Raw genomic sequence first — 24,005 nt, 5'->3', positions numbered from 1 at the left:
ATATTTGCCAGACATACATAAATTAAGCAGGTAAGAAACAGGTAAGATTTATGCTTGCATTTCATTATATTTTCAAAAAACATTTATTCAAATTATTTAAAATCAGCATCAATCTATTTATTGTAAAAAAAAAAAAAATGTAAATGCATTCAGTTAAAATGCGGCCAGCTGTGGAACAAGCAATATTCAATTAGTTTAAATATATGAGATACTGGATTTATTCATGCTAAATATATAAACCTGGGTATTGTGTATTTAAAACACATTGACTTTATTAGTATTATCACTGAAATCTTACCGGTTCCATTTATGTATAACTGACAAACATGCATCGCATTAACATTATTCGTTTTCTAGTTAGGTTAAAACTGCAATCCAAAAGGAAGGAAATTTTATATGCAATTTAAATACTTTAAGGGGTCATATGATGCGATTTCAAGTGTTCCTTTCTCTTTGAGTGTTACAAGCTGTTTGTGCATTGATAAGATCCCTGAAGTTGCAAAGACTAAAGTCTCAAAACCAAACAGATATTCTTTATAAAAGTTAAGACTCTGCTACGCCCCCCTAAAACGGCTCATTTAAACACGCCCCCTCATGTCTACGTCACGGTTTGGGAAGATTTGCAAAACACCGCCCAAAGTATACGCAAAGAAAGAGGGCAGTAGTATTTTTGCTGCCGCCGGCACTATGTCCTGGAGACGCTGTGTGTTTCGTTGTGAAAGTGAAAGTACTTTGTTTGTGCTTCCAAAAGAGGACACAACTAGAAATCAGTGGTTAAGTTGTATTTACAACACTGTTCCAGAACAGTTCAACCCAAATATTAGAGTGTGTGCAGCGCATTTCACAGAGGATTATTTCCTGAATCTGGAAGAGTAGACTACAATGCTGGCTTGCACAAAGGCTGTTTCTATAAAGTGGGGCAATTCCAGCTTTGCAAGGACAGTCTGACGCTTCTGACTCACAGCCTGTAAGTATGTTTCTGCTACTGACTATTCAAACGTGAGTTTTGAGCAGTGTAGAGTAGTGCTTGTTGTTTGTCGTTTCTCCGATCACAAATGCAGACATGGTAATGTTTACGCGGCGTGATGCAACGCGATGTGTAAAAAAACAGTATAAATCATTATAATCAGTAATTATGTCCCCACTGGATGCAACAAATGCCTTGTTTATAATGGGTTTTATTGTTTTTGTGTTGTCGCGCATCACGGCATCACATACGGTAAGGGGCCTAACATTTCCGTCTCACGCTTGAGGTATTCGGCCAGTCACAACGCACTGGCCAATCAGCTTATACCCCGCTTCTCAGAACGATGAGCTTTGTAAAAATCGTCGGGTTTCAGAGAGGCGGGGCATAGAGTAGCAACAATAATGTACAGTATGTGGACAATAATGTGTTTTTTGAACCTTACACCACATAAACACATTGCATTACACCAAATACAAAAATAATGTTCTTTTTAGTAACGTCATATGACCCCTTTAAGCCTAAATATTTTTGAGTGCATTAATTCCTGTTTGTGAATCGCAACCAAACTATGTTCCACCAATGGCAAATGAGGGAAATTATTTTTACATGGCAAAGAAATTACACTCTTCAGCGTTAACCTCTCACTACAAACAGCAGCACCTGAAAACATCTTTACATTGATACATGTTTGTTGCTATACCAAAATACACAGCCAAACACACTTATATAATGTTGTTTGGAAATGACTAATGCACTGCACTCCATAGGTATACACTACACTTGCACACTGCAGCGTTGATGAATACCTGCAAAACCACCCAACCTTTAGTGATGGACGTACATGTCATATTAGCATTTTCCCAAACGTTCCTGAGATGCTGGTTCTTGAGAGCATTTGCATCTGCTATGTGCCTGTTTCCACTCGCTGCCATGTGAGATGGAATAAACACACATGCATGCCAGAGCAACGCTGTCATGAAGCTTATCTCATCATGATTAGATTACTGCAGTGGCCTCCTAGCTGACTGCCCAACTAAAACCAACCACCTACGACAGGCTGTGTGGAGCACGCGAGCGTACGCTAGTCCGCGCAGACCTCTCTCTCATCACTATTTTACATGCCTGCTGTCTATCTCTGATGACAAAGATAGACAACCACATCATTCACACATGCAGAAAATAGCCTTGATGTATACACACATACGCAGAGAAAGAAATATGTTTGTGGTAATGAGAGTTACCTGCTTGTGATCTTGGATGTAGGCCTCCGCTTTGTTTCTTCTGTCAAAAACATAAACGGCTTCTTGTCTGGTAATCATCAGAGCTTTCTGCAGCTCATGATACTCCTGCGCTAACTTCAGATTGTCTTTTAGGGCTTCCTGTAGATTAACCTGGAACAGATTTGCACAGGATGCTCTCCATCAACTTCTGGGAGACTCTAACATGTATAATGAAAAGATCCCATTAAAAAGTAGGACAAAGAATAAACAGTGAGCCCTATTTAAAGAAATAGTTCACCCAAAAATTGTAAACACATTTGTGTCATCCCAAACCTGCATGGCTTTCAAATTATTTCAAGAAGAGATTCCGAAGATGTACTTTTCCATGCAATTACAATGAATCAGGACTGAAGCTTCATTAAAGGACACTGTTCTGTTCTGAAGTCATACGACAGCTTTTTGTGCGAGAAACAGACCAAAATTTAAGTTATTCACTGATAATCTTGCCCTCCAGTGGGCTGTTAACCTCTGTCACCGGATCACTGAGTCAGTGAGTAGAACTTGAGAACTGGATTAGTCCGATTCATGAACAAATCATTCAGTTTTGTGAACCGGATCAACTGATTCATTAAAAACATCCGATTCAAAAGAACGATTAGATCATGACTAGACATTGCAACTTTCATCATGAACTCACATGAATGTACCAAAGACACTTAAATATAGGTTTATTTTCCACTTTTTATGATACATTGTTAATTTTTTTTATGTTTTGCAAAAACAAAACAAAAAAAGTCTTTCTGCTTCAAAATTTCACTTTTAATTAAATGTGTTACTTGCTGTTTCTTTGTGATTAACTGTGAAATTTACCAGCAATGAATATTGTTTTTCTACACCATTTTTTCCCGGTTTACTTCTATAGTACTTCTGCATTATTTGAACTACCCGCAGACCCATTTACTTTTGGCAGACCTTTTATCCAAAGAGACTACTTCAATCATTTTATCAAAATGCACAATCCCTGGGAATCAAACCCACAACCTTGCGCTTTCATTTCACTTTGGGACCAGTTGGTGGACATTAATTGCAAAAATGGCAATGAAATTACAGTAGTTTGGTGAAAGACAGCATTTAAATTTGGTTTTATTTTTTAGCTTTCATTTATTTTAATATTTATTATAATTTTAGAAATTTTGCTGAAATTTGTTAGTCTTTATTTTTAAATATTACTAATTAGTTTGTATTATTTTTATTTTTATTTCAGTTTTAGTTTTTATTTATTTGAAGTTAGTCATTTTAGGACTTCAACTTAATGCTACTCAAGGCAACATTTTATTTATTATTTTTAAGTTTTTCATTTAATATTTATATTAGTTGAAAATCTAATATTTTATATATTATATCCCATCTAATATTTATCTTATTTTAGCTTTATTTCAATTATCATTATAATTGTTTTTTAAATAGTTTCAGTTTTAGTTAACGATAATAATCTTGCACAAAAGACACTTATTTAGATATTTTGTGCATGCAGTGCAGTAACCTTCAAGCATTTTCAGTGTTGCTTAGGTGTTCTCATATTTTGCATGTTTCCTTGCATTTCTTTTTACATTTTGCATGTTTTACGCTAAAACGAATCCTCTTCGAATGCAGTAACTCTAGTAATCATACAGCACTTGAGGAAGTATGTAAACAAATTACGATAAATAAGTGTCTGATTTGCTTGTCTCCACAATCTCCACAACCCTGCGTCAGCACGTGGAGAGAGAGCTATGGAAAGAAAGATGGAGAGAGAAAGAGAAGAACATTTTCTGCTCTACCTGAGAATAAGAAATAATGAAGTGTGTCTGGGCAGTAAAACGACCCAGCGCTAAACTGATGAGTTTAACCCAGCACCGAGAGTGGCAGTAAACATGACAAATGCCGGCTATTGATTTAAAGCTTAATTACTGCATGCAGTGCTGACAAAACCCGTCTGATGCACCTCTGAAATGTAAATGGGACAAATTACACTTCATTGGCCATAAGAAACTGATGGTGTCTGCACTTTGCATCCTACTGCTTTTCTACTCACTGAGCGTTTGACTTCATCAAGTAAACAAGCTTCATGAGAATATGATGAGGGGAGAGAACCCCCCCCCCAATTCAGCTTGTGAAGAAGTCACAGCGGAGTGTGTCCATAAGTGCAAGTTACATTTAACGCATCTCGACTGATCGTGTAAGAAAATGCACAACTGTTTAAAATGGTTACAAATGTTGCGAGGTTATAATCCGTGCTGCTGTACAGTAAGTCAACACAAAAAACCCCAAAAAACTGTTTACTTGCTTTATTCACATTCCTGGTCTTACTGAGATCAATTAATCGGTGCTAGTTTTACCAACGGAAAAAAATGTCAGGATATAATAATTTGTTGCTCCACACTGCCCTTTTTTCATTGAATACTCACTCAGAAATACTTTACACTATGGAAGTAAAATGGGTTGTAAACACATGTGTAAGTGTAATTTGACATTGACCTTAATGGAGCGAGCAATGCAAAGGTCATGGCATTGATTCCCAAGAAATACACATGCGGATAAAAGCAGACAGCAAGTGCAGACAGATGGGAATAATCAAGATAAAGTTATTTATTTGAATGTTATTTAAATAAATTCTAAAATAAAGGAAAGATCTATAATCTGAAAATCAACCTATGAATAGCATTATATATATATATAGTGCAGAGTGCAAATTCAATTTATTTTTCTTATTTTTTTATTAATCTACCACCAATTTGTTCTTTTCTTATTTTATGAAAATGTTCATTTTCATATTTTAAGCATAAACCTTACTAAATTTGTCTTATATGTAAGTCTGTTTCTACCTCAGGCAAAAAAAATTAAAAAAATAATAATAATAAAACAAAATAAAACAGATAATTGTGAGAGAAATTTTGAAATAACAAATGGTAATATTATGAGATACAGTGTGAGTACATGAAATTAAATTTTAATTAGCAAAATAAAGTACGAAATTCCATAAGTTTCGCAATATTAGAAAGTTGCAATTCCAAAAAAAAAAAAATTACAATTAAAAAAACTTAACTATGAGATATGACATCGCAAGTTATATTTAAGACATGGAGCCAAAACTATGTGGGAAAAAAAAATCACAATTATGGTTTTATTTTTAATGTTCACTTCCATATAATCATGCCTTTAATGAAGAAATCAAGAAAAAAATCTGTGTATCCAAAAAAAACCTAATTTTTCAAATAAACGTGTCCCTCTCGTCTAAAACACATGACGCTGCGGTCGTCATCCGGTGCTGTGCGTCACTATCCATATTTCCTATGTTCATTAACATCTCATGACTGTGACGTCTCAACGATGCGCCTCAGGTCAATCGAAGGCACTCTGACACAGTCTCCCTTTGTTGGAAATGTTAAAATTCGAATCGTTTCTGTTGGGCGATGAATCTTTGTGCTGCTTTATTGTTTCCTGTGAGAACTCTAAAGAGACTCTCTGCTCTGCTGCCCTGCAGCAAGTTAATGGCAGACTGGCTCTATGAGGGAGGACTTTTAATTCGGCTCCTGTCTCGCACCAACAACTTGTTTGGAGTTTGCTGCTTCTGCGCGCATGGCGGATTAAGCCCCATTGCCTTTTCTTGTTTTGAACTAATGCATTCTTGATCACCGTTTAATGAAACTATATACCACATGGCGATTTCACATTAGATAAGCCATGTGAGACTTTCATCAGGCGCCGGGCTCTGACTGAGGCCATAATCCCGAAACTCAACTCCTCCAATAAATAGCTTTTCCCTCCGAAAATGAAGTGATAATACGTGGGTTTCATGCAAAACATAACATATTATATCTGACAAAAAATTATAAGAGCTTTCATCAAATTATTAGAGGAAATGTTAGTAGAGGTGTGATACTGAGTGGCGGATATTCTGGAGCAAAGGTGCAATACGATTTGCTTTACTTGAAACATTAAGGATTTCAATTGTGGAGATCAGAAGACACACAAACAGACAATATTAATGTACTGACAGTGTTTAAAAAAATAAACACTTCTTTATGAATTCATCCAAATTCAATACACAAGTGACACAAACCCATAGGGGGACATTTGGTCCAAGAAAGACGTTTTAATTGCAAATTTATTTATATTTATATCTATCTATCCATTAATGGGTCATTCCACGAAATCAGTGCCTTTTCCACTTGGAAAAATAAAATAAGTTTAATCAATATTTTTTTAAACATCAATGATCATCTCAGGCTATGTAATTGATTATTTCATGGCTAATTTTATATTATTGGCATTAGCTCAATAATAAACCGAGGGTGACCTGTTTGAATTTTACACAGACAATCTTTAAAAACAGGGTCAAATCTAATCAATATCATCCCTGTTACCCACATGTCAAAACCTGTTACTCCAAAAAGTAACTAAGCTAATAGTCACCTATTGTACACTTTGAAATGATTTTACTTGTAGATATTGATTATATTAAATATAAGAAATAATTGTTTAAATTTATATTTTAAAAATGGTAACAGGATTGACATTGCATGATCCCCCCCCCCCCCCCCCCCCCCCCTCATAAATCATCAAAAACAGAACATTATAGAGGAGTGAGAGAAACATGCTTATGCTTTAAGTGTTGGAATCCTGGTTGAGAGATGATGTAACATCCTAGAAATGATGTCACTTGAATGTACATTATTTTACAAGGCTTTTTGATGAGGGTAACAGGGCTGACATGAAATCAGGGGACACCAATAAAATAAATTTTATTTTATAGAAAAAATGCATAGTTATGCCAAAAACAATGCTTAACGATGAGACTATATTTAGAACAATATGCAAATGTGATTTTTATATCATTTTGCAAATTAAAAGTCCTGCTGAAAAAGAAAAATCATAGTGAGGGACAGGCCAAAAACCTTATCCTTACCAGCATAAATGCTATTTAAATTATTTAAAATAATATTTAATACTGATGAAAACATACATAGTATTGTTATGCTTTTAAATTGCACATTTATTTGTTGTTATATTACATCTATGTTTGATTATTTCTTAGTGACACAAAAGGCACTGATTTCGTGGAATGACCCCTATCTGTCTATCTATACACAAACACATAAATTAAAATCTACTCATGAATAGTATAAATGTGACCCTGGAGCACAAACCAGTCTTATGTCGCTGGGGTATATTTGTAGCAATAGCCAAAAATACATTGTATGGGTCAAAATTATAAATTTTTCTTTTATGCCAAAAATCATTAGGATATTAAGTAAAGATCATGTTCCATGAAGATATTTAGTAAATTACTTACCGTAAATATATCAAAACTTCATTTTTAATTAGTAATATGCATTGCTAAGAAGTTCATTTGGACAACTTTAAAGGTGATTTTCTCAATATTTTGATTTTTTTTGCTCCCTCAGATTCCAGATTTTCAAATAGATGTATCTCAGCCAAATATTGTCCTATCATAACAAACCATACATCAATTGAACGCTTATTTATTCAGATGATGTATAAATCTCAATTTCGAAAAACTGACACTTAAGACTGGTTTTGTGGTCCAGGGTCACAAATTCAATAAATGCTTCATACTGTTTGTACATCTTTAAAGTTGTTCATACATAAAACAGTTAGCATTTTTGATATTATTAATACATTATTATTGTACATTTCCAAACATGAAAATATGCTAGAACCACACTTATTGTGCATATAACTGCAGATATTATTAACATAAAGCTGCTGTCAACAAAACCAATGAGCTAACAGCAGATAATACCGGACAAAAGGCTTTTTGTTATATATGTTTTGTTCTCGCTGTCTTGAAATGTATCATTTGGTATCACTGGGTATTCCATAAAAATGACACGGTGCATCATCATACAAAGCAAATCTAAATATTTATAAAGGTAATTTCAGCTTGAATGGTGATTGGAGCACATCAAATCCCCTAACCTATCAAATGCACTCATGCTCGTTCGGCTTCAGCTGATCTGTTTTCTGATATGTAAAGAAAACATTTGTTAACCTGGATTATAAGTATTTAAATAGCAAAGCTGGTCTAGGATCAGCCTGTATAGGAAGCCCTGACAAAATAATCTTGACATAAATGTAAATATGAAAGAAAGGGTTCTTAACCTCTGTGTCCTTCATGACAGCCTGGCGTTGAGTGAACAGTGCTGAGTGAATCTGTGCGTGATGAGACTTCCTCTGTTTCCAGGAAGCTATATCCCTGTGCACGTAACCCATCACTACTGTGGCTGTCCCATGTTTGAACGCCATAGTGTCTGACAAACCCCTGAAACAGACAACAAATATAAACAAGCTTGGAGGTCTAATATATTATGGTCAGACATATATTATGAACAGTATTTCTTACTGTAGCTCTGCTATAAGAAGTGGCATAGTGCTGATGGTTTGCTCCATCGTGTCTGATTCTTGCTTTAACTCTTTTGACTTCAGGTCAAGCTCCTTGATCCGGTTTGAAATCTCCTCATACCTCAATGCCACCACACTAAGGCTTTCCTAATAACAAATAACATACTGTGATGAAAGGAATAAATATGGATTCAATCACTTTTCAAGTTTTTAAGTAAGCTTTTTAAGTACAAATCTGCAATATTGTTGTATATGAAAGACATTTAGGTAACACTTTAGTATCCAGTTCTCATTATTAAGTAATTGCTTATTAGCATGCCAATTATTAGCATATTGGCTGTTTATTAAAGCACATATTCTACATACCTAATCCTACCCAATACCTAAACTTAACAACTACCTTACTAACTATTAATAAGCAGTAAATTAGGAGTTTATCGAGGCAAAAGTCATAGTTAATGGTTTGTTAATGGCAAGAGTTGGACCTCAAAATAAAGTGTGACTGACATTTATAACTCATACTGTAATATAAATCAAGTATAATTTTATTTTCACCTTCACAGAATTAAAACATTCCTGATAGTGTTTCTTTTTCTTCTCAAAATCATCAGAGGCGCTTCTGTGTGCAGTGTGCATGCCACTTAGTTTGGCTTTTAAGTTTTCAATTGTCTGAGAAAAAAAAAAGAATGAATATAAAAAAGAGAAAATACATACGTATGCAACTGGTAACTTTAGTCATGTTTACTTAACCCAATAATAACTTGACTGGACCTTACAGTCAACATGAATCAACCCTATTTACTTAATAAATGACTTTGCCCTATTCATCAGTGTTCATCACTAAAATATAAAAACTTTCTCAACCTTTTAAATAATTTTTCTCTTCCTCTCATTTAACAAAAGCCACACAGGCAGGCAAATACAATATTTTAAGATGAATATTCTTTTTTTTCTCATGGGGAGGTGCTTTTCAGATTAAGAGTATGTGCATTATTATACAATGAAATTATACAATACTTCAAAGATGATTTTTACAGGAAACCAGTGATATTTACTCTATGCCCATCAGATTTACCTCAGATTTCTCTTTATATATCTGTCTCAGTTGCTCCACCTCATTCTCCAGTTGAGCGGCTGTAGACAAAGCGTCCTCATACTTTTTCTGCAGATCAACTTTCTCCCTCTCGCAGTCTGTTTGTTCACGGTTATATTCGGCTGCCTCTGAATCCCTATTACTCTGCACATATCAATCCCAAACATTAACAGACACAGAAAATCTACACACAAACTAGTGCAACACTGACATTGCTTCATCAGTTATCATCATTTTATTTTTTCATTTAATCATGTAAAGATGTATTCATAAGGAACATCTGGTTTTACCTCGAGAATATCTAAGGTGGTCATTTCGGTCGTTATCAGGCTCTTCATTCTGTCTCTCTCTTTCTGCCCAGTGCCCACCAAAAAGAAAAGACATCAAAACCACCAAAGCAGCTCAGAAACGACTACAGTAAACATGTTATCTTTATTGAGACCAATAAAGACATTAAACTACGGTAATCAACCAATACTGCTAAACCTCTTATGTAAAATAATATTTTACTAATAACCGTTTACGTTACTGTTTATTAGTTATACAAGTAATTATTTACTTGCCTTCGTATTATTCATATAAGTTTTTTTTTTTCTATGGAACACAAAAGGATAAAAGCCACAGCAGATGAAAAGATATTCAGTGAATAAGAAGTTATATTTCAGTTCGTTCCTCAAATAAAGCCATTGAATGGCTTCAGAAGACTTGGAATATAAAGTATCAGTCATATGTACTAATGTTTGGTGCTTTAATGCCGTAGTTGTCCTTTTTAGAGGGTCACTCTTAAAAATAAAGGTTCCATAGAGGGGGGGGGGGGGGGGGGGGGGCGTTTGCAGTGATGACACAAAAGAACCATTTTTGGTTCCCAAAAGAACCTTTCAGTGAACAGTTCTTAATTTTTTTTTCTTAATTTGAAGAATATTTTAATAGACTTTTAGAACCATTTTCACTACAAAGAAACTTTTGTAAGTAAAAAGGTTTCCATGGATGTTAAAGGTTCTTTATGGAACCATCAATGCCAATAAAGAACCATTAGTTGGATGAGTTTTGACAGAATACTTGTGGAACGTCATGAGGGTTTTATTTTTGCATCCAGGCTACACACCTTGCTCATAAACCCATCTGTAAATCTGAACGGGGCAGGTGTCCTCTTACCCTGTTCTTCAGCTCCTCCAGAAAGGTTTGGCGTTCTAGACAGTCCAGCTTGGCTTTGGTGTCTGAGTGAACGGCAGAGACCTGGTCAAACTCAGCTTTGACCGGTTTCCACTGCTTCTCACTCAAACCGATCTTCAGCAGGACATGCTCACGATCCTTCAGCAGCTTTCTCACAGTCTGTTCACTGGAACAAAACGGCCACAAACAACACCATAAAAAACAGTCTGTCCCCCGAGATCCACACCACGATGTATTGCAGCATGTTCATAAAAATGCTTGCACAGCATTCAGCAAATTTCACGACTGGAAATGAAAATGTTCTAAGTACAGTATGTGACATCCAACTGATTACACAAGATCAAAGATTAATTACTGCCATAGTTATGACACAACGCTTAAAGTTTAGTTCAGAACGTATTACATTAACAACAAGCTGCCTGATTTTTGTAAAAACTCAAGCATTTATACAAAATTTAACAAACTGCAGTTTGTTTACAGCATTATCAGTCAAACAATTAGGTATTTTCAGCAGCTTTGCTCACCTAATTATTTTATGAAACAAGCCAACTACAGCATTCAAATTCAAAATACTTATATTAAAACTTAATACCAAAATAAATTTATACATACATATATGCATATATATACATGCACACACTTGTAATATATATACACTTTTATTGTTATTTTTCTAATTTTTAAATGTTTTTTTATGCTTGCTTTTTAAATGAAATATATATATTTTTTTTTATTCAGTATCTTTTGGTAAATAACATAACACAACTATGCAGTTTTTTATTTTATTTTTAAATTTGCATATAATTGGGCCTATACAGTTCATGGTATTATCCATAAAATTTAAAGCTTGACTTTCCACCTTATTTTTAACAATGTGTGTCAACGGCTTCCAGTTGTTTTCATTTGACAAAAACAGCCCATTATGCTGCTTGATACTGCAAACTGCTATTACCGTAATCATAAACATGCTAGTTTGTAGCATCAATTAGTTATTTACTCGTAGCAGCTAAGTCTCGGCTTCTGAGTCAGAAGTCTTGCACATTCACAGAAAATAGCTCACATCCACATTGCAAAATAAGGTGGATAAGGTATTTTTTGCGTTCTAAATCATTGTGTTGGTTCATGCTGTGGCGCTGCTTCACAGCATTTTAATTTCAGAAGCAATGGCACACACACCTACACATTTTTAATGAAGTGGAATTAGAGTTGTTGCATGATTTCATGACATGATCTGCGGAACACAGATTCTGTTGATAATTAAAGAATCCAACACTCACACAACAGACCAATGAACCACAAGACATTTCCAGCACATTTCTCATAGTGTTGTCATATGAGTCTCCATCTCCAACTTGGAATGTAATGCTGATCCATAAGTTCTAAGAATCACTATCCAGATTTTATTCCATGTCATAGTTTTTCATGATGTGTAAAAGATTCCACAAAACGGTAATACATGAACAGCACTATTGGCTTGTGTGCCAAAACATATGGTCTTCATAGATCTTATGGAGGCAACATCATTTGTTGTTGCCGTACCATGGACAATTCAGGGGAAGCATCAACAGTGGATTGTTTTTCATTTGGATCGATTTCATTTTCTGCAGTTCTATGAAAATTCTATTTGTTGTACTTCTTGTTGTCCAATAAAATTAGGTTATTGTGCTTTAAATTTTGGACTGTATAGATCGACTGTATAGTGAGTATAAGATGCTGTTGATTGCAGTTTACCACAATTCACCACCTTTTTTTAATATCATCAGGATTTTACAATAAAATACTCCATTCAGAATTTGACTGTGAAATAAATGCAGACTATGCCATTTTCTGTCACAACATAAATTACTGCAAGACACAGCTAATCATTAAAGTGAAGTGAAGTGAAAGTGAAGTGACATACAGCCAAGTATGGTGACCCATACTTGGAATTCGTGCTCTGCATTTAACCCATCCAACGTGCATACACACAGCAGTGAACACACACACACACCGTGAACACACACCCGGAGCAGTGGGCAGCATTTATGCTGCGGCGCCCGGGGAGCAGTTGGGGGTTCGGTGTCTTGCTCAAGGGCACCTCAGTCTTGGTATTGAGGATGGAGAGAGCGCTGGACATTCACTCCCCCCACCTACAATCCCTGCCGGCCCGAGACTCGAACCCGCAACCTTTGGATTACGAGTCCGACTCTCTAACCATTAGGCCACGACTTCCCCAATAGTGGCAATAGTCTAAAATAGTCTGATTAGTGGCAATCACTAAATATACTTTAAAGGTAAAGTTCACCCAAACATGAAAATTCTGTCATTAATTACTCACCCTCATCTTGTTCCAAACCCGTAAGAGCTTAGTTCATCTTTAGAACACAAATTAAGGTATTTTTGATGAAATCCGAGAGCATAGACAATAACGCAACTGACACGTTCAAGGCCCAGAAAGGTAGTGAAGACATTGTTAAAATAGTCCATGTGGCATCAGTGGGTCAATCGTAATGTTATGAAGCTACAATAATATTTTTTGTGTGCAAAGAAAATAAAAATAACAACTTTATTCAACGATTTCTTCTCTTCCGTGTCAGTGTTCAATGCACATTCATGAGAGAAAGAGGAATGTACGCGCATGCATTGTGATACTCGTGGAGAAGAAATCGTTGAATAAATTTTGTTTTCTTTGTGTTCAAAAAGTATTCTCGTGGCTTCATAAAATTAAGGTTGACCCACTGATGTCACATGGACTATTTTAATGATGTCCTTACTACCTTTCTGGGTCTTGAACGCGGTAGTTGCGCTGCTGTCTATGCAGGGTCAGAAAGCTCTCGGATTTGATCAAAAATATCTTAATTTGTGCTCTGAAGTTGAGCGAAGGTCTTACGGGTTTGGAATGACATGAGGGTGAGTAATTAATGACAGAATTTTCATATTTGGGTGAACTATCCCTTAAAAATGAAAAAAATGTTGTGTGATCTGAAGTTTATATGGGACAAACCTTTGGGAGATCTTTCTCTTGTAGTCTTCAATTTCCAGTTTGTGCTCTTTGTTTATGTCTCGCAGGGTCAATAAGCCATGTCGCTTTTGGCTTAAGTTTGCATCCAACACAGACACCTTTTCATCACCTTCAAGTTTCTGATAAACACAATAATTCCCATTATTTACATTTGTTTACTAGATATATGCTAACATGGACTTTTTCATGGCCAAGTCTTTGTTTGGAGGCTAAATTCAACCACATTCAGATGTTGTGCACAAAATGAAAGGCTAGCCACACATAAAAGATCATATTTTAAGCATCTTTGCTTATATAAACTTCCAATGATTTTTCTAGCACATGAGCATAAACATATTTTCAAATATTTCTTATTTCAAAACAATAACTGTGATATGTTAAACATTTATGACAACTGCACCACCTATGGTCAAACCAAGTTTCTTTCTGTGGAAAGTTTCTAAACTTTTTAAAATCTGTTGTGGCAGAACAACATCAAAAATGCACAAAATACAAATTTAAAAAGGAATAAACAAAGTGGTAAAGAAACAAGTGAGCGCTCTGCGGCTCATTCACTCAAGCGTAGTGTAATTGTGAAATCAGGGCTTAGACAAAATGGAGGCTATAAGAGAATAAACAGGCAGATTGGTGTAAGGAATCATGGGCCTTTCCTGCCCTCCAGAGGACGTGAGGGTTGACATCTCCAGCACGGCACATAATTTCACCTCTGATTTATATCATCTCAAATAACAGCCTGTTATACTTACAGATGTTTTTATTTGGTTTTGAAGCTTTATTACATCCTTCTTCTTTATCATCAGTTTCTCTTCTTTATCATTTTTTTCAGCTTTTAATGTTCTGACCTAAAAAAAGGCAAGTGAAATTAATATTTAGCACAAAAGCTCTTTCAGGGGACTAATTTTAAATAATAATTAATATGAGCTTATGATTGTTACAGTCAGAATATTCCCAAAAATTCACAATGTCCTCATAATATTTATACAGATTTAAATATCCCGTGAGCAAACTGGTAGGTGAATGTATTCGAAATGAAAACTGACTTCTTCATTTGCGTCTGTTTCCTGTCTCTCAAAATGATGTGTTTTTATCACCAAGGCTTTGATTTGGTCGTCTCTCAATGTTAGTTTTTCTATCAACTCTTTAATTTTTCTTTGAAACACCTCACACTGTGACTGCAGCTGCTGTAACGCACTCCTGTAAGCAGAGAAAGAGAAATCATGTCATTCCCCCGTAGTCCAGTTTACATGTCTATATACCGCTTCATACAGATGGAGGGAAGCAGCTGAATGACATCAGATCCTGTTAAAACATTGCTCAGTTTTGTCAGTATTTCATACATAGTTTAACTTAAAGGAAATAGTATTAGAATGTTCTGTTTGTTTGAATTGATTTATCTGCATAATGTCAATGTGTTTTTCTTTTTTACAAGCAGAGGTTGGCTAATTCTAAAATCTATAAATCTAACATAAAAACTGAGAAACGAGGCTGATTCTAAGCAATGTTTTCCATATGAGACATTAACAAAAATTTAATAATTTTGAGAAATAAAAGTGTGAGGTCATTTTTATGGCATAAAATATCCAGTGCAACCTTTAAATGAAGATAACATGAATTAGAAAGTGATTTACATCAGTAGAATGTGCTGAATAACATTTTTTTATATTGCTATTATAACCTGGCTATACAGTGATGGACTGAAGTTAAATGGTGAGAACAGCATTTTAGTGACACCTTCTGTCTGGATTGATATAACACGAGTGAACAAATACAAATACAGGCCTGATGTCAGTATCCAGATGACAAAAAAGGACTCACTGCTTGCCACTCAGATGATTTCTGATCGTTTCCATTTCTTTGTCCATTTCTCCTTTCCTAAGTTGTGCTCTGAATTCCTCATTTTTAAGCTCCTCCTGAAGACTCTTTAGCTTCTGAGAGATGTTTGAAAACGTCTCACTGGCCTAGAGGAACATATGTGACAATGTCTTTATGAATTAATATAACAGTCAGACAATTTATCATGGCTAAATAGTAAAAATTGCATCCCAAAATAGACAATGAGGTCCAAGGTTATTTAGCAGTTTTACATGCTTCTGTAGAAGTCAGTACTATTCAAACTTAAATTAAAATTTTACATTTCCTGTGGTTGTTTCCTTAACTTTTACATTTGTATTTATCTAAATGTGTAGGAAAACATTTCAAATTGATTGTATTTGATTATGATAATTAGGGACTTGCGTCATTACGTCAGTCTTGTTATTGTAAACCAAAAGTAAAATTATTAAAACTGTTTTAGTTAACTGAAAGCAGGAATAACATTTAAATATTAAAATATAAATATAAGGTGAAAACATAAAATTAGGAAAATCAGAAATGTTGCTTTGGCAACTACATAAAATGAAACAAAAACTAAATAAAGCTAAATAAGAAATATTAATAAAAATTTAAAAAATAATAAAAATGTACTAAAACTTTGAATAATTTTAATTACAATTTAATTTTAATATAAAAATAAACTAATTAAAAAAATTAAGTTCTATAAGAGTATATATAATACTAAAATAACACAGAGGGTAGTTCATTCACATAAAAAAAGAACACTTTTAAAATGTTAAAATACATCAGATTAGCTCTTTATTGATGAATTCTTTGAAAATCAAAAATAAACTGGAAAAAATAGTCCTCTGAAAAAAGTGGGTGGTCACTGTTGCGCTCCTCTAGTACGTTCTGGACTTTTATAGTTAGACCTACATCGCTTCTTCTCTTTGGTTTTGTCTTATTGATTTCAGGTCCTCTAAACAAGCCAACAAACAGGTTTCGCAGTAAACACACCTCGCTTTGTGTTGTTTGGATCTGCTTCATGATTTCACTCTCCAGCTGGAGTCTCTCGTGCACGAGCGGCCCGTGTTTCCTCATAAAATCGATATCCTCCTTCAGACGTCGGTTCAGCACCTCCGTGTGGGTCAGCCTGTCTCTCACCTGCGGCAGCTGATCTCTCCTCATTTTCAGTTGCCACGTCAGCTCGGCGATGTCTGTGCTGCAGGCTTCACGCTCTGACCGTGCAAATGTAAGAAAGATAGATGCGAAAAGTCAAGGATGGAGATTATTTTTGTAGTCAAACTTTTTTAAAGACATTATAGCATAAGTTGTGTGGCATTCAGTCCATGTCTGTTAGCTTGAGGTCATCTATATGCTTGTGTTCTCCTAAAAGTAGACAGAGTAATTTTTAAAAACATACACGCCTTGCTTTTTTTTTTAAATGGACCAAAATATGGATGATCTGTTTCAGAGACTGAGTCGTTTACAAATTTTGATTCATTAAAGGGTTAATTCACCCCAAAATTATACTTCTGTCATTATTTACTTGGTAATGATGTTAACACAGCTGACGGTAGCCGTTGGCTTCTGTTGTATGGAAAAAAAAAACCTATGAACCCTCCCCTTAACAATAACCTAATAGGAATCATACTTTCCTAATTCAATCATTTAATTTACATAATTGAACTGTTATGCAAAAATAAAGGGATGATACTGTCATTATGCAGCCCCAACTTCCTATCTCAACAGGAAATGTCAACAAAGCAGTGTTATTACCATACGATTTTAGTATTTATTAATCTTAGTATATTTAGATTTGTTGTGAATGTTTAGGCATTTTAATGAGTTTATTTTTTATTAAAATATTTTTAATAAAATGTCTATTTAGCTTTTATGAACTTTTAAGTTTTAGTAATGTTAGTACATCAACTTAAATTAAACACAAAATTGAAAGTTTGCCTTGACAAATAACTGAAATAAAATTTTATATTGTATTTTATTACCTTTAACATGTACTTTATTTGAATTAATATAAATTCCTTAATATTTCATTTATATTTAGCCATTTTTGTGTTTTTGATTATCTTGCTGAATATTTTTGTACTGTACATTGTAATAGAATAGAATAAACTCTTTATTGCCACATTACTGGGCCTGAAGTAAAATGTTAGTGCTGGAAAAAACAGTTTGAACATAAATTGCATGTTGTAATCAATATCCAGTCTGACCTTTCTGCATTGCTATAGGAAACTCATTTTGCTTCCAGAGACAGAGACTGTCCAGTTTCTCTAAAAGTTTCTTTGCTTTTTCCTTTTCTTCCTGTAGAGCCTTCTCTGCATCTCTCCGGTCCAACTCAAGACGCTCGATCAAACTTATCACCTCCATCAGGACGTCTGTGGTCTCCGTCCAGAGAGACGTCAACACTGCACTGTCTATTTACAAATGAAGAATTTATTATTATTATTATACTATTATTGTTAACTAAAACTAAAAGTAAAACTAAAACTATTAAAATAATTTTTGTTAATTGAAATAAAGATGGAATAAAATAAAATGCAGAAATTTTAAATTTAATCAAAAATTGTGAAATGTTCCCTGGTCAACTAAGCTGATGTACTAAAATTACTAAAACTAAAACCGAAATAACAAAATAAAGCTAAATAGAAATAAAAAACTAATAGAAAGCACAGCAGAATTATTAAAACTTCAACTAAAATAAAATAGGAACTGAAAAAATCTTAATAATATTAATTAATATTATCATAGTATATAAATACTTAAGTATTGAAGTATAATACTTAGTGATACAGGTATGTTCAAATGTAAAGTAAACTAAGTATATATTATAACCAAAATATTAAGATTCAAGACTGTCCATCCTTACCTTGTACATATAGCCCCATGCCTTCAATACACAGCTCTGCATTTTTGGCATCAGCAGAAACACATCTAAAAACAAAAAATATCTTATTTAATCTGCACATTTTTAATAATATTAATAAATTAAACTATTAATTAGATTTAATTTATTTTCTGATTATATGTTAGAGCCCACATACTACACTGAACAAAATTATAAACACAACACTTGTTTTTGCCCCATTTTTCATGAGCTGAACTCAAAGATCTAAAGACTTTTTCTATGTACACAAAAGCCCTATTTCTCTCAAATATTGTTCACAAATCTGTCTAAATCTGTGTTAGTGATCATTTCTCTTTTGCCGAGATAATCCATCCACCTCACAAATGATTATTGCACAAGTGTGCCTTAGGCTGGCCACAATAAAAGGCCACTCTAAAATGTGCAGTTTTACTGTATTGGGGGGGGGGGTCCAAAAACCAGTCAGTATCTGGTGTGACCACCATTTTCCTCACGCAGTGCAACACATCTCCTTCGCAAAGAGTTGATCAGGTTGTCCACTCCTCTTCAATGACTGTGCGAAGTTGCTGGATATTGGCAGGAACTGGAACACGCTGACGTTTACGCCGATCCAGAGCATCCCAAACATGCTCAATGGGTGACATGTCCGGTGAGTATACTGGCCATGCAAGAACTGGGATGTTTTCAGCTTCCAGGAATTGTGTACAGATCCTTGCAACATGGGGCTGTGCATTATCATGCTGCAACCTGATGTGATGGTCGTGGATGAACGGCACAACAATGGGCCTCAGGATCTCGTCACGGTATCTCTGTGCATTCAAAATGGCATCAATAAAATGCACCTGTGTTCGTTGTCCATAACATACGCCTGCCCATACCATAACCCAACCGCCACCATGGGCCACTCGATTCACAACGTTGACATCAGCAAACCGCTCACCCACACGACGCCATACACGCTGTCTGCCATCTGCCCTGTACAATGAAAACCAGAAGAGAACACCTCTCCAAAGTGCCAGATGCCATCGAATGTGAGCATTTGGCCACTCAAGTCAGTTACGACGACGAACTGCAGTCAGGTCGAGACCCCGATGAGGACGACGAGCATGCAGATGAGCTTCCCTGAGACGGTTTCTGACAGTTTGTGCAGAAATTATTTGGTCATGCAAACCGATTGTTGCAGCAGCTGTCCGGGTGGCTCGCCTCAGACGATCTTGGAGGTGAAGATGCTGGATGTGGAGGTCCTGGGCTGGTGTGGTTACACGTGGTCTGCAGTTGTGAGGCCGGTTGGATGTACTGCCAAATTCTCTGAAACGCCTTTGGAGACGGCTTATGGTAGAGAATTGAACATTCAATTCATGGGCAACAGCTCTGGTGGACATTCCTGCAGTCAGCATGCCAATTGCACACTCCCTCAAAACTTGCAACATCTGTGGCATTGTGCTGTGTGATAAAACTACACATTTTAGACTACACACGACACACTAAAACTACGCCTTTTATTGTGGCCAGCCTAAGGCACACCTGTGCAATAATCATGCTATCTAATCAGCATCTTGATATGCCACACCTGTGAGATGGATGGATTATCTCGGCAAAGAAGAGGTGCTCACTAACACAGATTTAGACAGATTTGTGAACAATATTTGAGGGAAATAGGGCTTTTGTGTACATAGAAAAAGTCTTAGATCAAGAGTTCAGCTCATGAAAAATCGTGGCAAAAACAAAAGTGTTGCATTTATAATTTTGTTCAGTGTATATAACAGGTAAAAACCTATAAAAACTGCTGACCATACGTGCTATCTTACTGGAAAAATGGTTACAACTGATGTACAGTATGTGATGTGGAAAATCTATAATGTTTTATGGCTCACTTCCAAATGATACTGTGGTTGTTTTCGTGTGCAGTTTCATGCTGAGCATTATCACCCTAGAAGACAAGAGACATTCATTATTCATTCATTATGTAATATGAGAGCAAAGAAAATAACATGCGATTCAACCCATATAACTGTGAGCTCAATCTGGGTTTGATCTGTGTGGTACTGGTTTTGATCTATGGCTTGAATTATTGTGGTTGAGTCTTGGTTAGTGATGGTATAAAAATAATACAATCCATCTTCGGGTTATGTTTGATTCTACCTGTTGGCCCCAGTTTTCCAGTTTGGACTTCAGTTCCTGGATGTGAGACACTGCTTTCTTCACACATGGTGCTGGAGTGTTAACCAGAGCACAGCTGCGACGCCTGCTGGAGCTAACCATCTCTCCCTGCTCTGAAAAGTACAACTGACTTTGATCATAGAGATCACGGAGATCTCACATTGAATCATATATACTGTAACCTTAAAGGAATAGTTCACCCAAAAAAATTTGACATTGCTTAGAATTTACTCATCCTCAGGCCACCCAAGATGTAGATGAGTTTGTTTCTTCATTGGAACAGATTTGCAGAAATGTAGCATTACATCACTTGCTCACCAATGGATCCTATGCAGTGAATGGGTGCCGTCAGAATGAGAGTCCAAACAGCTGATAAAAACATCACAATAATACACAAGTAATCCACACGTCTCCAATCCACCAGTTAATGTCTTGTGAAGCAAAAAAAAAAAAAAAATTCAAAATTTAAAGTTTTTAAATTCAAAAGAGTCCTCTATTAATAATATTGCTTTCTCCAGTGAAAAAGCAGTCTTCTCTGTATCAGGAGAGAAATATGCACAGATCAAACACCATTTACCAGCAAAACGAGGATAACAGGGGATGGACGTTTTCACTGGAGGAAGTGTTGTTATGGATTATGGACTTGTATTTTGGCAGCTTTTCACTTCATAAAATGTCATTTGATGGACTGGAGTGGTGTGGATTACTTGTGGATTATTTTTTATCAGCTGTTTGGACTCTCATTCTGACGGCACCCATTCACTGCAGAGGATCCATCGGTGAACGAGTGATGTAATGCTACATTTCTCCAAATCTGTTCAAATGAAGAAACAAACTAATTGGCCTGAGGGTGAGTAAATATTCAGCAAATTTTCACTTTTGGGTGAACGATTCCTTTAAAGGTCAATATAAAGTGGCATACACAATCCATTTTATATTCATAATCTGACATATTTTAGAGTAAAACAGCATACAGAATAAAAAGTGTGGGCTTTTTATCCAAGTGGAGAGTGATAGAAGAGCCATTATTCTTTTAGAAATAAGATCAGGAAAATGCATTATGACAGTAAATAGAGAGTTTTAATTTCTTGTTGTCTTTTAGGATGCTTTATTGATGAACTCAACTTTGTTGAGTTTAATGGTAAGTATTAATATCTATTTAATCAATATCCTGCATGTATGTGCTTCTATTTTTTGACACAACAAGCCCAATGGTTTGGAAATATATATCAAGACAAGGATTCTGATCCCTCTATACTCCATGCTTAGCAAATAACATTGATAAACAATATTGTACTTTACCTTGTAAGAATGCTCCTTCACTTGAAGGAAACTTGAGTAACTTTATGTCAGGCATCTCTCAAAAAACATCTATGAAAATCAAAATCAATGACTGAATGTATTAATCAATCAATCACATCACATACTATTAAAACCAATGCTTTTCTAAGCTTGGTCCTATCAAAATGCATTACTATGGTACTTTGATTTTTTTTTGTTATTTTTTAAAAATTGTAAGAGTTTTATGTGTTAAACATTGGCTTTCTGTTGCATGATCATACATTGGTGTTGTGCCATTATTGGCATTAATCAAAACAGCAAAATAAATACTCTTATCTTAAGTTAATTAGTAATGAACGCAGGTTAAACAAGGTTAATAGTCGTGACTACAGCAACACAGCAGGTTTGACTGTGATTCACGCTCTCAATACTTACATTATTCGCTGCTAAAGCGCAGAACGTTGAGCCACGAATGATATTTATTGTATTTTTGACCCATCAAGCGCGATATGATAAATGTTGACACATATCTCGGCATTGTGTCACGTCTCGGCCTGTTTGATACTTTGTTTCCAGCCCCAGCTTTCACCGTGCGCGCGCGGTTACTAGGCAACAGGGAGGCCTTCATTCACCACTGACACAATAGACACAACTGAGAAAGTGAAAAAAGCCTTTAAGGGTTGCGAAGGTTTTGATGTTGAATAGCGAATACAATCACGTATTAAGTTTATTCCGTGTCTGGGTGATGAAAAGTTTTGCGCCACAGTGAAAAAATAATAATAATAATAATAATAATAACCCGATAAAAAAAGGGATCAAAACTGCTATGCATATACACACACATATATATATATACATAACATAGCAATTTTACTTTAAAAAAAAAACTATATGCGCAAGAGAAAGTAAATTAAATAAGAGCAAATGCTCGTTGTTGGGAAGTATTTTTCATATATATAATACATAGATTTAATTAAAAAATATATTTGTACCACAAAATGTTTTGCTCATAACATTTTGCCACATCAAATCAAGAAAAACAGATTTTACTCATATTTATGAATATTTCCGCAGAGCACCGATGGAGAGATTCCGCATTACGTCATCGCGAGAGGCGCATTACGTCACATCAAAGCAAATGAGCAGCAGAGGTCTGAGATCCGCGGCGCTTCTCTGCGAGTCTGATGCGAACGAAAACAGACCTTTGTGTACAAACGCCGAAATTGTCGTCGATACAGTGCGTCGTTGTAGCGCAGATTGGCTTCAGTGAACGCAGAGGAGCTGAATTGAAACCCGTTTTGGCGATGACAGGCGTTTGGTGAGTAGCAAGTGCACAGAGCTCCAGACGCCTCTCTTCATTGTGAACGCTCCACAGTCTACTACTAACAGCCAGGCATGATGCAGACTCTGCAAGTATGATATTAATAGTGTGTATCTAGAACATCATGTCCTGAATCATCGGCTGCAATGCCAGAACTATGATATTTAACTGTATAAATAAATTCAGATTATTTCAGCATGCATATTCTATTTATATAATTACATGCATTTGGATGAGGATTTTAAATGTGTGTGGCTTTGCTGTTGGTTTATCTCATAAAATTTCCTACAGTCTTACAAATGGCCTTTACATTGTAAACTTAAACATTGTTGGCATTTGATTAGCATTTTCTGCACTTTAAGTGAAATTTGAATAAGACATTTGGAAAATAGGTTATATTAGGGCTGCATGCACAGAAAATCTGTGTTCATAAAAGTTATTTCTTAATTTGCTGTGCCATATATTGGTATGGAAATAGACTGCGTGTTGTTTTAGAAGTGCAATTCATCTAATCAGATGCATAAAACAAAAGGAGAAGACAACATTAGAACAACTTTGCTGTAAACAGCTACATGTAAATCACAGTCTGAATGGGCTGGGAGACTTTACCCAGAGTTCTGTGCTGCTTCATGGCGGTACCATGACAATCAGAGCATACGGGCAGTTACTGTGTCTGATTGGTGGAAAA

General features: G+C 35.4%; 1 protein-coding gene across 1 annotated transcript in view; it reads right to left on the bottom strand.

Moving 5' to 3' along the window:
* Positions 1-23,377, bottom strand: part of ccdc178 (coiled-coil domain containing 178) — a 32,914-nt gene extending 9,537 nt beyond the window's left edge. The window contains exons 1-18 of the mRNA XM_079409204.1: positions 22,432-23,377; positions 22,018-22,086; positions 20,698-20,828; positions 20,430-20,485; positions 18,559-18,623; positions 17,903-18,106; positions 16,689-16,909; positions 15,675-15,817; positions 14,900-15,053; positions 14,606-14,701; positions 13,842-13,978; positions 10,841-11,024; positions 9,976-10,038; positions 9,668-9,829; positions 9,148-9,261; positions 8,594-8,739; positions 8,353-8,512; positions 2,209-2,358 (exon numbers count right to left, since the gene is read on the bottom strand). Of these exons, the coding sequence (XP_079265330.1) occupies positions 2,209-2,358; positions 8,353-8,512; positions 8,594-8,739; positions 9,148-9,261; positions 9,668-9,829; positions 9,976-10,038; positions 10,841-11,024; positions 13,842-13,978; positions 14,606-14,701; positions 14,900-15,053; positions 15,675-15,817; positions 16,689-16,909; positions 17,903-18,106; positions 18,559-18,623; positions 20,430-20,485; positions 20,698-20,828; positions 22,018-22,072 (2,241 nt within the window). The 5' untranslated portion in view covers positions 22,073-22,086; positions 22,432-23,377. The remainder of the gene's footprint in view (positions 1-2,208; positions 2,359-8,352; positions 8,513-8,593; positions 8,740-9,147; positions 9,262-9,667; positions 9,830-9,975; positions 10,039-10,840; positions 11,025-13,841; positions 13,979-14,605; positions 14,702-14,899; positions 15,054-15,674; positions 15,818-16,688; positions 16,910-17,902; positions 18,107-18,558; positions 18,624-20,429; positions 20,486-20,697; positions 20,829-22,017; positions 22,087-22,431) is intronic.
* Between the last annotated feature and the right edge of the window lie 628 nt (positions 23,378-24,005).

The sequence above is a fragment of the Barbus barbus genome (genome assembly GCF_936440315.1).
Source record: "Barbus barbus genome assembly, chromosome: 46".
NCBI lineage: Eukaryota > Metazoa > Chordata > Actinopteri > Cypriniformes > Cyprinidae > Barbus > Barbus barbus.
Note: the sequence above shows the minus strand (reverse complement) of the source record. Positions and strands in the feature narration are given on the sequence as shown.